Source organism: Venustampulla echinocandica, assembly GCF_003357145.1.
Source record: "Venustampulla echinocandica strain BP 5553 chromosome Unknown scaffold_0, whole genome shotgun sequence".
Taxonomy (NCBI): Eukaryota; Fungi; Ascomycota; class Leotiomycetes; order Helotiales; family Pleuroascaceae; genus Venustampulla; species Venustampulla echinocandica.
In genome coordinates, this window is record NW_022474205.1 from 2,078,096 (window position 1) to 2,092,811 (window position 14,716).

Here is a 14,716-nt window from a genome sequence, read left to right on the forward strand (position 1 = left end):
TGCCCACTAGTTTACATCCATGATAACTCGTACATCCTCGTACGTACGTAGAACTCGCCAAGCTATTCGGAGTATCATTGACTATTTTCGTACTGCGCTTATGTAGTATGGAATTTGGAGTACCCCTACGGGCCGGTCGATATAATAGTGGTCATTATTAGACGTGGCACAAAGGCAGGTGGGACCCCTTTGCTCTTTCTCTAGAAACTCCTTGCTATGACGGCTCACTTTACGAAGTGCTCCTGATATTCCAAGTATCATGCGATGTCCCACGAGATTTTGATACCGTGCCAAATTCAACAAGGTCCATGTCAGTCTAGCTTCAATGAAGATGTATAACTGTTGAGACGCAGTAAGAATCTGTTGCCAAATCACCTGCTTGGTGCAGGCTGTTACGGCTTCCACATACCCTCGAACCATCGCTATAGGGGTAATCGCATGGTGTAGTGCACATTCCATGAAGCATCCTATTTGGCTTTGTATCGGTTCCCGAAGTGCCAATAAAGTTGGCCGCCCTGTATCTAAGCTCTCAGGTGGACCTTTATCTTTGTGCTCGTCCTCTGACAGTCCTCTTCAGCTTAAACATGGCATGTCGCACGAGGAGAAAGAGAAATTGGAAGTTCTCTTGTGCTGCTATACACCTCTGGAACTCTACATTTATACCTCATCGATAAGTTTTACTAGATTTGTTATGTAAACTAACTATAGGGGAACGGGCTAATTCCACAATTTCAATTACACCCTTATCAACTACCAATAAAGTAGCCATTCAAATATATACATAGAAAACTGTGTAAATATCAATCCCACTGTGTCCTCGAAGAAAGATAAAAACTGTTATACATAAAATTCCCTTTGTTCTCTCTAATCAAAAGCCCAAATTCTAGATTGTGCGATACAAGAGCCAGCGCTTCCATCCCAACAAAGGAAGGCTGATGTGATATCTCTGCATCGAGAAACCATCGCCGGAAACAAACACCTAAATCTAGGGTTTACGTTTGTACAAAGGCGAAGAAATAATAATAATGAGAGGCTTTATCCTAAGGCATGTGCCACATTGGGCGCTCAATGGAGTTGGTGCCCACCCACGTTCGCATTCAATTTCGAAGGGCATAAGTCTTGCTCCCAAAAGGTCGGTATCATTTATATAACGAAGAAATTTAGCTTCAGCATGCGAAACCGGTTCGGATACAGCAAAAACAACCTTTAAAGTGACTTGACGAGGCAGTCGAATAATTGAAGACGGCATATAGACCTGGAGAGGTTGGCCTCCGAGGCCAGGGTACTTGCGACTCAAAGTCACAGGAGACAATACTGAAAAGATGGAGGCACAGAACCGTATACGTGAACTAGAGGAGGAACTAAAAGAACTCAAAGCCAGCTGCCAACCTCAAAGTGATACAGCACGATCGTTATCTGAAGGTGTCGAATTGGCGATCCAAGTGTGTAACGATGATTATAACATCCTGCGGCAAATCCTGGCAGATTTGACGGGAAATAATGTGGAAGATGCCAGGGCTAAACTTCACAGGCTGTTAGAAGAAGGACCTACGATTGCTGGCCACTTCAAACATGTTGGAGATGCGCATAACGAGCTGCTTGAGTATCAAAAACGTCGGACTGCATTTCACAGGAATCGTGCACGCAACTTACGCGCAGAGCGCAATCGTGCTACAATCGAGTTAGCTCAGATCCATGAGGGCGCCGCGGAAATGGTTAAGGACGGCGATAACATGAGCATAGAAGAGGCACGCAGTATAATCGCGACATTGGAAGCTTCAATGGCGGATGCCACCTTCGAAGTCGAAAAGCTCGCTCAGAATCTCCAAGCTCTTCCGGATCAAATTGACCCCGCGGACACAGACGACCAGGTTGATATCGATCAAGATACTGAGAATATCGCCATTTCAAAAGGGAGAAGAGAGCTCTCAGTATTGCTCGGAAATTTAAACTCACTAGTTACAACCTTTAAATTGACAACCAGACCACCCGGTCAGCAACCCCAACAAGATATCGCCCCTCTACAGGATAAGATATCGGAATTAGAAATAGAGATAGGCATGAACACGGACGAAATCAAGGACGCGAGAAAAGATCTTGAAACATGCAAGGAGCATGGGAAAATTTTAGAGAAAGAGATCGGGGAGTTGAAGGCGAGGCTCTTGGAAGCCCATAACAATAATCAACAACCCCAGAACAATAATAACCCAGACTATATAATTAAACACCTTCGGGGGCGCGTCACGACGGCACAGGAGGTTGCGGAACAACGAAGGAAGGAGTTGCGAAAACTGAAGTGGGGCCTGCATGATGAGCGGGCCGCGTGGACCGCGGCCATGAAGGAGAACAAAACATTAGAAGCTGAAATTTTCAAGCTCAAGAGTGAGATTAAGGAGTTAAAAGAATTCAACTACAACAATACGGTTTCAAATACCAAAGAACAAGGCTCACTGGCAGAAGAAAATATAAGACTTGGAAATGTTATCAAGCATCTCAAACGCCAGAAGGAGGCTGAGCAGACCAAATTGAATGAGACTGAGAAGTGCTTTGATCTTCTTGTCGCCCAAATGGATCAACAAGAAGAGGAGTGGAAACAAGAGAAGAAGAGTCTAGACGCTGAAATCGCCAGGTTGCGACGGCAACCGATAGGGGAAGGTGGCGAAGAAATTAAAAGGCTTACCACTAAACTAGAGAGTCTTAAGGAGGAAAGAGAACGCGAGAATAGGGAATGTAAGCAAGAGAAGCAAAGACTCGAAAAGGAAACTGGAAAGTTGGAACTTCGACTTCAACAAGCGATAGGCGAACACGCGGAAGAGATTAAAAGGCTTACCACTGAACTAGAGGATCTTCGGAAAGAACTGGATCGCAAGGGTAATGAATATGGGCCAGGGAGGCAGATAGACGAGAGACAAATTGCTGCGCTGCAAGAGCGACATGCAGAACAGATAAAAATCAAAGAGCAAGAGGTCAGAGAACTTAGCGCTAAACAGAGGGAGCTTCTGGAGCAGAGGGACGGCGAGAATATGGAATGTGAGCAAGAAAAAAGTCGTCTATACGCCGAGATCCAAGCTCTCAGTGCCCAGATCGATGATCTTCGACGAGCGCGGGAAGAATCTGAAGTAGTGGGGGAGTTGAGAAACACGATTGCCGTAGATTTGCGGCAAGAGCTAGAAGATTGTACGTGCCATCCGCCAATAGAACCCTTTCTATAGGTCTATTCTCCTTTCCCAATAGCTAAAACTTTAACAAAAAAGAAGAAAAAACAGTAAGTAAAAGCTAACATCTAACTCTCTTAGGCCGAGCTGAAACATGGCAACAACGCCGCGACCGCACCAAACACCCAAGGCCACCCCCAGGACCAGGACCGGACCCAGACCCGGAACCAGAACCAGAACCAGAAAAGCCCCCCCGTAAACCGAAGCGGAAAAGGGAGGATCCTGCCTTGAAGGACTTGAGGGAATGGGAAAAGAATGGTGATTTGGATAAGCATCTTACGAGTGGCAAAAGAAGGAGACGTTAAGCAAAAGCTAGCTACGGAAGAACTAGTATAGGAGGAGAGGCGGGTAACATAGGGGCCGATAATGAGGAGTGACCTGCTAAGAGGCTCAATGTATCAACAAACCGCTCAAAATTGGCGATTGTGCTTCTGGGTGACCGTTAAGATAAAGTAGCCACTAGAGAAGCCACCACCAAAGAGGCCACCACCACGAACGAAGTAGGGAGCGGAACTGACATAAAGTAAAATGTCGATGTGGCCTTTTGTTATAAAAAGGGGATTGGATTGGGATTGGATATGTGGTGCTTTGGGATGCGGAGACTGAGCATCACTATTAGATGTATGTTGTCTTATTATTTAGTTAGGTAGAGAGTTAGGTAGTTTTGGGCTTTTGTGATAGTATAATAAAATTCCCGATTGTGGAGCATTAAAGGGGGCCTGGATATCCCGAGACAACTAAGGCGCCAAACTCTTAGATGGGATAATACACGTATGGACTCATCTAATTAGAAGCCACTAGGCAAAAAAGACCCGCAACTGCAATGGTTCTGAACGACGATTTTATTTCTATGACTACAGACAGATAAGCAGAGTACTAAAACAAAGCTGATCAAAGACCAGCGATCAGAAAATCGCGAAGCAAGTTAAAAATCCATCCTAGGTTATCTACAGAATAGAGCCCTTATTAACGTTAGTACCAATGTGCACTAGGTAAACCCTAAGCTGTCGAGTTCTGCTTCACTTGGATTATTCCATTAGCGGTTAGATGTGAGTCCTCTCACGCTGGGGGTGGTGGTGGTGGCTGGTCACTAGGAGGTGGTGGAGGCGGCGCATTTCCCGGCGGTGGTGGAGGAGGGACGGTGGACGGTGGAGGAGGAGGTGGTGGGCTACCAGCAAACTGTTGGAGCAGAGCGCTGATTCCAGCACTGCTCAATCCCGGAGGGGCGGCAAGTCCAGGTGGAGCGCCCATGGCTTGTTGAGGAGGATATCCACCTGTATACCCGGGTGCTGAGTATCCAGCATAACCCGCTGCTGCTGTTGGGGCTGGTGGGTAGGCAGGAGCTTGTTGCTGCTGCCATGGAGGGGCCGCGCCAGAAGCGCCGTTATTATAATTGTTTTGGCCTCCTCCATAGTACGAGTCGCCCCCACGGTTGTCACTTCCCCGAGCACGATCTCTTGCCCAAGGTGCAGCAGAACCAGAGCCAGAAGGAGCTGAGTCGCGTCCGTCAAAGCCACCCCGGTCATCACCACGCTTTTGCCAAGGAGCGGCTGCTCCAGTAGGTCCGCGCTGCCATGGTTTGACATCTCCATCTGGAGGACCTTGATCATATCCACCTACAGGACCAGCTTCAATACGTCTTGGTTCCTCTCCATTAGGAGGCCCGCCGCCTGAAAGTTCTTGCATGAGTTGCTAGATCGGTGTTAGTGAATAGTTCTGAAGACGTAGGGGTTCGATTTATCTTACCTCGTACTCCCGATCAACAGCATCTCCAGCACCAATGCGACCAGCCGCAGGGCCAGGGGGACCGCCAGGACCATCATTGCGCCAATTAGCACCGCGTTGTCTACGAGAAGTCAGCATTCTATTCCGGTGGAAGATATGTCGTGAAGTGTACCTTTCGGGACAGTCTCTGGCCACATGTCCAGCATTACCGCAAACGCGACAGATAATGCTCGCCGTGAAGTTTCTTTGCTCTGGACAGTCGAATTTTCTGTGTCCGATTTGACCGCAATTCTGACAGGCTTGGTTTTCATCGTCACGGAGGGTACCGTTAAGAGCGGCGAGCTCACGAAGTTGATTGCGCTTCAGCTCATTCTGGCCTTCAGGAATTGATGCAGCCTGAGAATATTAGAGTTTGTTCAGCTAGGGAAGTTCAGGAGTTGCTTACCGTCTCAATGATATTATGAATGAGCTTCTTGGCTTTGTTGACCTTTTCCTCGGTGTCTGCCATAATCAAGCAATGGAGATCTTCTTCCTGGTTGCTGGTGTGAGCTGCGTCAGAACGGCCTTTGCCTTCCTTGACGGATCCTTTTCCACGGATTGCAATTTTGGCCTGGGATTCTGTCTCCATCTTCTTTAGAGTGTTGCCACGAGGTCCGATAAGTAAACCGACTTTAGTAAGCGCAGGCTAAGTGTTAGTATATGTATCAAAAGCTAAGAGCAAGTATAGTGAGTGACAGGTTAGTGATGACATCGGCCGCATTTCTCCAATGCCACACGGCGTCACACAGTAATGAAATTGGGGGGTTTGAAGCAAAGGTTAGAAAGGTTAGAGGGTTAGCAATCATACTGAAGTTAATCTCTGGGTAGTCATTGACTGGCACATAAACTTTTTCTTGTGTCTTAGTTGGACGTCGATAGTCCTGGGGTGGGTGATAGTTAGGGATGACCTTCATGGCCTTCTCAATTAGCTTGTGGCGCTCGTCTTCAAGACGCTTGCGATAACGATATTCTCGAGTATTGACACGGCGACCGAAGTTGTCGTACTGCGGTGGGGGGGATGGGGATCTAGAAGCGGTTAGCTTGGAGTCCGAGAAACAGGTAAAGGAACAACATACCTGTCGCCATCTGCAGGGACAACATCGTCGATCCTAAGCTTCTGGCTGATCTCTTCAATGCGCAGATGGAGGGTGTAAGCCTCGAGCTGTTCGCTGGTCATATTCGCCATGATGGCCGTTGGAAGGCCCATGAGTCCTGCAGCTTTGTTCTCAGTAGCATCACCCCAGCGATTTCTCTTCTTGCGACGTCTTGATCCATCAGCAGACGGATGCTCATCAGCTAGAAGATAGTCAGCAGGCATAATAGTAGGGCTTACAAGGAGGAACCCACCTCTTGTTGGACTGCGACCACGCTTGAATCCGTTCTCAGAGTTGCCACTGGCAGAGGCAGACTGTGCTGGATTATAGCCACCGTCATCGTGAGATGCCGAGCCGTCTGCGCCAAATCTGCGTCGGTTCCCCAGAGGGATATTGTTCGAACCCGTGCTTCCTTGCTGTCGCCACGCCATATTGATTATTGCGGTTTGTGGATGGAGATATGGGATAAAGAAGGAGATGATGATGGACGGGGGATGGCGAAAAGATGAGCTTCAAGGTAGACGGTTAAGACCTTCTCGGTTCGTTAGCCGCGTTTTAGCGTGTACCCGTTTGTCTTAGCCCTTAGGGTAACCCTGTAGCCTGATTGTGGAGCATGTGCTGTTGTGTCACGTGAATATATTAACTTCTGTTATTTGGGGGGCTTGATTTTAGAGCGTGAGTTAGTTCAGTTCCTTGGAAGGAGCTCACTGCCAACCTCTCAAAATCAACCGATTTTTACTCTCGAATATCACAATGCCTTGCCGCAGAATTGGGAGCCTCACCCGTACTGGTGGCAGCGAACTTTTCCTGGCCTCCTCAGCAGGAAACATCTCTCGCCTCTGGAGCACTGCGGTGGTCCTGTCAACAAGCACCCAACAGTCACGCCCTTCCTAGGGTTTGTAAGCCTTGGGAACCTCCCATCAACTCAACCCATCTAATATGATACTGAAAAATACCTACATATCGGAAGAACTTACTTCTGTTTGTTTTGCTCGATCCGCGGTTACATTACGTGAGGATATATACCAGTGCCTTACTATATTTATTCATCTTTATGCTTACAAGTTGTCACTCGGAAGTAGGATGATCGGTAGAATAGTTCTCCGAGCACTTAGCGCACTGCAGCAGAGCTCGTTCTATATTAGAACATCGAGCACCAAGCTTATTTTATCTTCCTTTCTTATTTTGACCATACACACAATTCAACAAGAGCTCGTCTCCTTTCCCACCACACACACAATCAATGCTCGCTCAGATCTCTACGTGACATAAGCTATATTAAATAAAGCACCATGGCCGGTAACGGCCGCCTCAGTAGCATCTTTAGACCATTCCAGCTCATCTGGTTATCCGTCAAATGTATTTTCTCCCTCCCCATCCTCACTTATACCAACATACTAATTCCCTAAAATAGTGCACTACGACGCTTTCAAAGAGGCCCTGCGCAAAGACGGCCTCGCCTCACTTACACATCCCCAAAGAATTCGAGACGCCGCCATAGCAAAACTCCTCATCATAACTTGTAACTTCCCTGTCGTCAACCCAACCCCCAACATACTAAATCTCGTGCACAGCCAACGGCTTTATCGCCTACGAGGACACCACCTGTGTCCCCTCCCTTGTCCGCTCCGCTCAGGGCAAAATCCTCGAACTCGGCCCCGGACCAGGCAACCAAATCCAGCGCTACGATCCATCCCTCGTAAAGTTCATATACGCCATTGACCCCAACCCCCACTATGGAGACGCCATTGCCGCAAAGGTTAAGAAACTTGATCTCCAGGATAAGTACAAGTTTCTAGCATGTGGTGTTGAAGAAAGCGAGATTTTGAGAAGGGAGGGGATTACAGAGGGGAGTATGGATACTGTGCTGAGTATTCAGGTGTTGTGCGCGGTGGGGGATGTGAAGAGTGTGATGAGGGAGGTGTGGAAGTTGTTAAAGCCTGGGGGTAGCTTTGTATTTTGGGAGCATGAGAAGAATAAGGATACTGTTACGGCTATGGCGCAAGGTACGTATTGGTTCTCACATTAAAGGTGTGCTTTGGAAGCCGTGTGGAGAGGCTAATATGAGCATAGCTTGTTTGAATCCTGCTTGGAGCGCATTCGTCGGGTGTTGTATGAATCGGGATATCAAGGCGGGTATCCTTGCGGCTGGGGAGTGGGAGAACCCCGGTGATATTGAGGTGGCCGACGATCCGTATAGTTGCTTGCCTAGAATTTGGGGCGTGCTCAAGAAAAAGGCTTGACTGGGGAAATAGCTAGCAATACTGATACTCTAGAATGTGGCGCAAAATCAATGAGTGTGGAACCTGAAGCCGATCTCGAACGCCACTGTGCTGTACTTATTTATAGCAGTTTGCAGAAGTCTAGAATCTACAATGGGGACTCTATTCAGCACCGTACTTAGCACATCTGACCCAAACTACCAAGCAATGCTGACGACGGAGCCACTTAACGCTGCTAATATCGTCAACGGACCCCGTCTTATCTATTTCTTTCGACTACCTCACGAACAGCGACACCGACACAGAAAATGCTGACCTTTGCAGCGACCGTCGATGGGTATGGCACTGTAAGGACCTCACGGGTCCCGAGTACTGGAGCGTCTGGTCTTGCAAGTCCAACTTGGCTGTATCTATACGAAACAGCTCTACACCGCGCTGATGTGCGGACATATACACGGAGGGAACGTCGCGATCTGGCGAGGGAGTGGAGGGTTGAGACGGACCGGGAGACAAAGAACCGAAGCAGCCCAAGCCTGCTGCGGGACAGAATGGTACTGCCTCTTGTAATAGGCATGTACGCTGTAGGTTTAGAGTTTTCAGACGAGATATGATAACACCTTGTTCGCAAGATTGTTACGTTTGGTGACAGCGGAATCAAGTTATCGCAGGCAGGGTTAGGTTGTTATCTTCGATATTTACAGTACAATGTTTTCACTTGAAATATATTATTATTATATATCGTAAAACACCTTCAAATATAACTTTATGTATTTGCGAGGTAGAGATTTGAGACCCCCAAGCCATGAAGTCGTTTCGGCACGGAGGGGTTTTCGACACCCAGGGACGGGCGTTACATGCGTTTAATGCTGTTCAATATACTAACAGCCTTTGACGCGGGCGTTTTGGAGACCGTTGGTAGCGGCGCTACCCCAGTGCTTTGCCTCCCGAACCCCGCTCTCCCGGCAGCACCCGCTATGTAAAAGCGAGAAAGGATGGGAAAGCGAAGAAGAATACGATGAATCAGAAGGCTTATTTGTTACTAGTCCAGTACGGGAAACTGCGATCTATACCAGTTGCATATTTACTATTCCGGAAAACCAATCCCCTCAAGTTGCCTCGGTTCTCGGAGTTAATGCACAAGTACATAGTACAGTAAGTACGGTGCAGTAGTGTTGTTCAAGGACCAGTGGGGTAGCACGCTTCAGTGACGTTCAAGCACATCATTCCCAGCGCACAACTGTATGAAGTCATTCTTATCTGCACTCAAGCGCCTCAAAGTCCGTCAATAACACTTTCGTGATCCTCATGAGCACCCGCCTTGCACAACTATCAACACAACTAAAAATGGCTACTCGTCCAGACATCCATCTGTACACAACCCAGACTCCCAATGGGATCAAGATCTCAACAACCCTCGAGGAACTGGGGTTGCCCTACAAGGTCACAAAGATTGATATTTCAAAGGGCACTCAGAAGGAGCCATGGTTCTTGGAGATCAATCCTAATGGAAGGATTCCGGCGCTGACCGATACTTTTACTGATGGGAAGACTATCAGACTGTTTGAGTCTGGAAGTATTCAGCAATATCTTGTCGATCAGTATGACAAGGACCATAAGATTTCCTATCCGAGAGGAACGAGAGAATATTATGAAGTGAACAACTGGGTGGGTGGATAGAGTTTTATAGATAAGAACCTTCGAGGTGTGATGCTGATGAATATTTATAGCTCTTCTTCCTTAATGCTGGTGTTGGCCCTATGCAAGGACAGGCAAATCACTTCTCAAGATATGCTCCAGTGCATAGTAAGTTTCTTCTATAAGCCTAAAGTTTCGCCGTCATCAATCTGAGCCCACTTTACAATCTCGTGTCTAGAGAGAAATACATGCTTCCTCGTTTTGTCAGGTAAAACACTAACAGGCCACAGTCGAATACGGGGTAACCCGCTACACAAACGAAACCCGCCGCCTCTACGGCGTTTTAAACACGCATCTTGAGAAAAGCACTTCAGGTTATCTCGTCGGCGACCGATGCACCATCGCAGACCTTGCTCACGTAAGTTCCCTTCACTTTTGTCCCAAATCTTACTCACAATCGTCCTAGTGGGGTTGGATAGCGAGTGCTGGCTGGGCCGGCGTCAACATTGACGATTTCCCAGCGCTGAAGGCCTGGGAAGAGCGAATGCTTGCCCGACCAGCCGTGGAGAAAGGCAGACATGTGCCGGATCCACATACGGTTAAGGAGTTAATGAAGGATCCGCAGGCCGCGAACAAGGCTGCTGAGAGCACTCGCAACTGGGTGCAGAAGGGGATGGTCGAGGATGCTCAGAAATGAGAAGATGTTATTGAAATAGGGAAGGAAAATATGATTACTATTAGTACATAGGATGAATATCCCATTTTCAGCTCCAGATGATACTTAAAAAGCGAACCAAACTGCGATCACATAGTCTCCTGCAGGTTATGACTGATTTATCCGGTATCATAGACTACACTCCATAAGGGGTATTGTACTCGTACATGCCCGTAACGCCTGTCTAATATATCCTCATGATCGTCCAAAACTCCGGCTTGAATGCGTAAAATCCTTGCATGCAATTCCCTTTCTCCGTCAATGACCCTCGCTTTCGTCGCTATTTGTATTAACAGGTGGTGCATTTATGAGCCAACCAATGCCCGACGCCAGGCTCCCAACCGCAACATTCTTCAGTTGATCTCTCTTCCGCACAGCGTGCTTCGGTGTCGTCGGCCCACCAGCATCCTCAGAGTTGGTGTGCCCCGTTTCGTTCATATCTAAAGTAGCATTTCCCTTCAGCATTGATAAGGCTGAAAAGCCACTCTGCGCTCGAGCCATGCTTGCTCGCGAAAGATCAAACAGAGACATTGGAGCTTCTTCCGCAGCGCCCGTAGCCCGAGAAGTACTGCTCACGGTATTGTTCTGCTTCATGGGGGTAGATTTAAAGCCCCCCGGAACCTGTTGATCGTCACCCTGAGCGTCCCACGCAGCTTCTTGCTCCACTTCCTGCTGCACGAGTGACTCTAGTTCTTCTTCACAGCGCCGATATGCATTCAAAATCTCCTGAAGAGTGGCCTTCGGAGCAATTCGAAGGGCCTGGGAAAGACATTCCATCCGTTGCTCTAGGTGACGGATTTCGAGATTTCCACTTGAGTTGCCGAAATGGGTGGGCTTGGTGGTGGCTGCATTTCGTCGATACTTACCAGCTTGCAAAGCTGCACGCCAGGACCAGTCGTCTACCACCTTCGGTGGCACTTCCGCCATAAGCCCAGATTGTGTCTTCTCAAGGGCAGGAGAGCGGGAATGTGATGGGCCAGCAATATCTTTCAGACGAGTCACCACATAAGAATAAGCCGTCTCAAAATCGTCATCAGCCAGAGCCGCATCAATACACATGCTGACGACCCGTTTCTCGGCGATTAGCAATTGCTCCTTGCGCTCGTAGTCAAAAGGCTTTCTAGCACGGCCATTGGATTCTCTAAGAATCAGGCCTGCCTTGACCATCTCCTTGCCGATATTAACCAGATTGTTTATTTTCGCGTAGCTTTTGGGGTTTTGGTCGAGGATTTTACCGATTATCGATATAGGATCACCATATACACGAAGGGTAACAGGCTTGAATGGCTCGCCTTGTTTGAAGACCAGTCGATATTCACCAATCCAATGTGTAACGTTGATAAGACTCATAACTTGATCTTTATCAAGAGAGTCCTCAAGCGTATCAGGAAATGCTTCTAATCTAGCGAATAGGTTAGCAGCTATAGTCTAACCCAAGGGATGGCAACATACATATCATTACACTTCTTGACGCCGCCACGGGTTTTGTTGGCATTCGTTGCATTATCATAGGCATTCATAGCTGCAGCGATAGTAGTATCCACTAAGAGCTCGTTTGACAGTGGCCGATCTGGGGATGTCTCGTAAATTGACCGAGCGAGGGTATATCCTAACCCTGTCAATGGTGTGATTCAAAACAATGGAAGAACACTCACGGTTGTTGGAGAGGAAGAGTTTAAGAATCTCGGCCTCGACATAAGCCTTCGAAAGTTGCCCAAAAACGCCCCTTCCCACAGTATCACCTGCACCCTCCGGAAGTTCCTCGGCACCCCAGCTGCGCAGCCATAATATCTCGCTCCTCAGCTTTATCCAATACCTGTCATCCCCTTTTGGCCCATTGGAAACTTGCCGCATTAGTTTATTAAACTCAACTTTCTGTTCGCGCTGCTCTTGGAGGAGTACAAGTTCGCCGGCTCTCCTGACCGTGAAGTTGTACCCAACCCTCATACATAGATAAGCAGATATTATTAATGCGTGTAGTAACCGGGCGGATGTTTCACCTGGGCGGGTCAGGCAGTTGTGTTCATCAAGGAGACCATTTCGAAGATATACCACGTTATCTTTAGATAGGATTTTCTCGTCTAAACCCGATACAGGAGAGAGCAGGGAGATAGCAGTCTGTAATGTCGGGATCCTATCTTGATCCAAGAGGGTGGTAATTCTGGTCAAAATGCGATGAACACCTGCCAACGCTTCCACGGATTCGTCAGAGATGAGGTATGCTGCAGCAATTGCTGATCGGCCATATCGTCTCTCAAGATGTTGCTGTTCGCTCTCCTCGAACCCGACAGTCCCATCTCCATATACTCCAAGGTCTACATCTCCTGGGCCATCCCACTGTTCAACGACCTCCACGACTGTTTCCCATGCTGTACCTGCCTGCTGTATGATCCATTTGAATACCTCCTCCCATCCCGCGCACTTCTCGTTTGCGTGTTGGCCCTCGTCTAAAGCGGCAATGGGTTGTAATCCGACTTGAGAGCTCGTTCGGGAGTTTTTCCGTTTTCGTTTATTACCACCATACATCCATGGCCCAACCAAGCCCCGAAGATCTCGCCCAACTGTTGTTCCGTTGCCATTTCCATTTATGCCAGTCCGCGAGAGTAACAGGTTAACTCCACTTTCAACGTCTAATTGCTCGAACGCAGGAATCGTGAGAAATAAGGTATCTTCGGGATGGTATTCATAGTTGAATCGGAGGAGCGGGAGGATCGACGAAATCAGCCAGGTACGAAGGAACGTCGAGTGGTGAAGAAAGGGACCAAGCAGCGCAGGCAATTGAGTGATCAAACCAGTATTTTCGTCAACCCTTAACGATCGAAGAACAAGAAATCGAACAAGAGGGCCTAGAGGCTCGTCGGCCGGATCATACGGCCAGGTCAAGGGAAGTAAATGTAACTTTCGAACTTTCTTCTTTGCCTCTGCGTCGGTGAGGTCATCGAGCACATATTTATCAATTTGGAACTCCGGAACTGAGGTAAGGACCCCAGAGTACAGCCTCTCCAGGAATGGGACATAGGTCACGGACTCGAGACTCTCTGGCAAGTGAGTTAGAAGAATCCGCAAGGTAAGCTCCAAGGGGAGCGTCTTCCGATTGTGAGAGATGAGGGTTTCGAGAGCAGATATATCCGCCTTGCTGGCTAGTTGGACTGCCAAAAGTATGACTTGAGCTGGGGATACTTCTGATCCTGCCATGCTTTGGGATATCGACATCTCCGATGTCCTGTAGACATGGACATTTATTGATAGAGTCGCATGAGACGTGTTCGTGCCAAGACCTATAGCTGGCTCGCCAGTTTGGAGCTCTTGTGTGTGCCTAATTTAAACTCAGCGATCAATAAGGCACCAATGCATGACTAGCACGACTCCGTCAATGTCGACGTCCAACCTCAACTCATCCAAACCCGTCTGTGAATACATCGAATCGAGCAGGCAAAATGTCTTCTGGCTACGGACTCAATGGAGGTAACGCATCTCTTACTCTGCTGCCTTCCAACGGAACTTACTGTCAAAATCTGTGGCTCAATGGCTAACCTTTCCTGTTCAAAGGCCAATCGCGATGCTTTCCCTTCTGGCAAGAGGTCCTAGGTTGCTACGTCGTGAATACCAACACCGATGACGACTCAGGCAAGAAAAAATGCGCACCAGTGTTGGAGGATTACTATGAGTGCTTGCATCACAAGAAGGAGGTCGGTACTGGGAAGAGCTATGCGAGCTAGCAGCATGCTTCCATCTACCTCGCCGTGGGACCCGAGCTGACCATACTTTTACACAGGCAGCAAGAGTACGAACATTACAAGCAGCATACCGAAAGGCAGTAACAGCATCACCACGTGATGATGCACCACCGGCAGGAGCGATACGAAACCTAGGGCTGCTGGATAAGGAAGAAGATACCAAGGCTGTGCTGCGCAAATAAGCAAGTGCTGAGGGTAGATGGGAGATCTGTACATAAAGAATGACACTTGTTTGCACTGCATGGGGACATCAGACATGTCAATGCTATGAAGGAAGATTGTCTCTTCTCGATCTAATGAGCATGAAATCACCATCTAAGTAGAGGGCGTCCAC

The 14,716-nt window shown here is 48.1% G+C and overlaps 5 protein-coding genes across 5 annotated transcripts; 3 read left to right on the plus strand and 2 right to left on the minus strand.

Moving 5' to 3' along the window:
• Positions 1–1,322: 1,322 nt before the first annotated feature.
• BP5553_00640 (uncharacterized protein) lies at positions 1,323–3,520 on the plus strand (the record flags this gene model as incomplete). Its single annotated transcript, XM_032009263.1, has 2 exons — positions 1,323–3,177; positions 3,297–3,520. The coding sequence occupies 2 exons, from the start codon at positions 1,323–1,325 to the stop codon at positions 3,518–3,520; spliced, it is 2,079 nt and encodes a 692-aa protein (XP_031873317.1).
• Positions 3,521–4,274: 754 nt separating this feature from the next.
• BP5553_00641 (uncharacterized protein) lies at positions 4,275–6,504 on the minus strand (the record flags this gene model as incomplete). Its single annotated transcript, XM_032009264.1, has 7 exons — positions 4,275–4,907; positions 4,962–5,061; positions 5,113–5,336; positions 5,386–5,609; positions 5,788–6,005; positions 6,056–6,275; positions 6,327–6,504. The coding sequence occupies 7 exons, from the start codon at positions 6,502–6,504 to the stop codon at positions 4,275–4,277; spliced, it is 1,797 nt and encodes a 598-aa protein (XP_031873318.1).
• Positions 6,505–7,365: 861 nt separating this feature from the next.
• On the plus strand, positions 7,366–8,316 carry BP5553_00642 (Uncharacterized protein; the record flags this gene model as incomplete). Its single annotated transcript, XM_032009265.1, has 4 exons — positions 7,366–7,432; positions 7,488–7,595; positions 7,648–8,079; positions 8,147–8,316. 4 exons carry the CDS (start codon positions 7,366–7,368, stop codon positions 8,314–8,316), a joined length of 777 nt encoding a protein of 258 aa, XP_031873319.1.
• A 1,323-nt stretch (positions 8,317–9,639) lies between these two features.
• Positions 9,640–10,627, plus strand: BP5553_00643 (putative disulfide bond reductase yfcG; the record flags this gene model as incomplete). Its single annotated transcript, XM_032009266.1, has 4 exons — positions 9,640–9,960; positions 10,023–10,098; positions 10,221–10,348; positions 10,397–10,627. The coding sequence occupies 4 exons, from the start codon at positions 9,640–9,642 to the stop codon at positions 10,625–10,627; spliced, it is 756 nt and encodes a 251-aa protein (XP_031873320.1).
• Positions 10,628–10,903: 276 nt separating this feature from the next.
• Positions 10,904–13,858, minus strand: BP5553_00644 (uncharacterized protein; the record flags this gene model as incomplete). The annotated part of the gene is made up of 3 exons (XM_032009267.1): positions 10,904–12,047; positions 12,098–12,254; positions 12,301–13,858. The coding sequence occupies 3 exons, from the start codon at positions 13,856–13,858 to the stop codon at positions 10,904–10,906; spliced, it is 2,859 nt and encodes a 952-aa protein (XP_031873321.1).
• Positions 13,859–14,716: the final 858 nt, after the last annotated feature.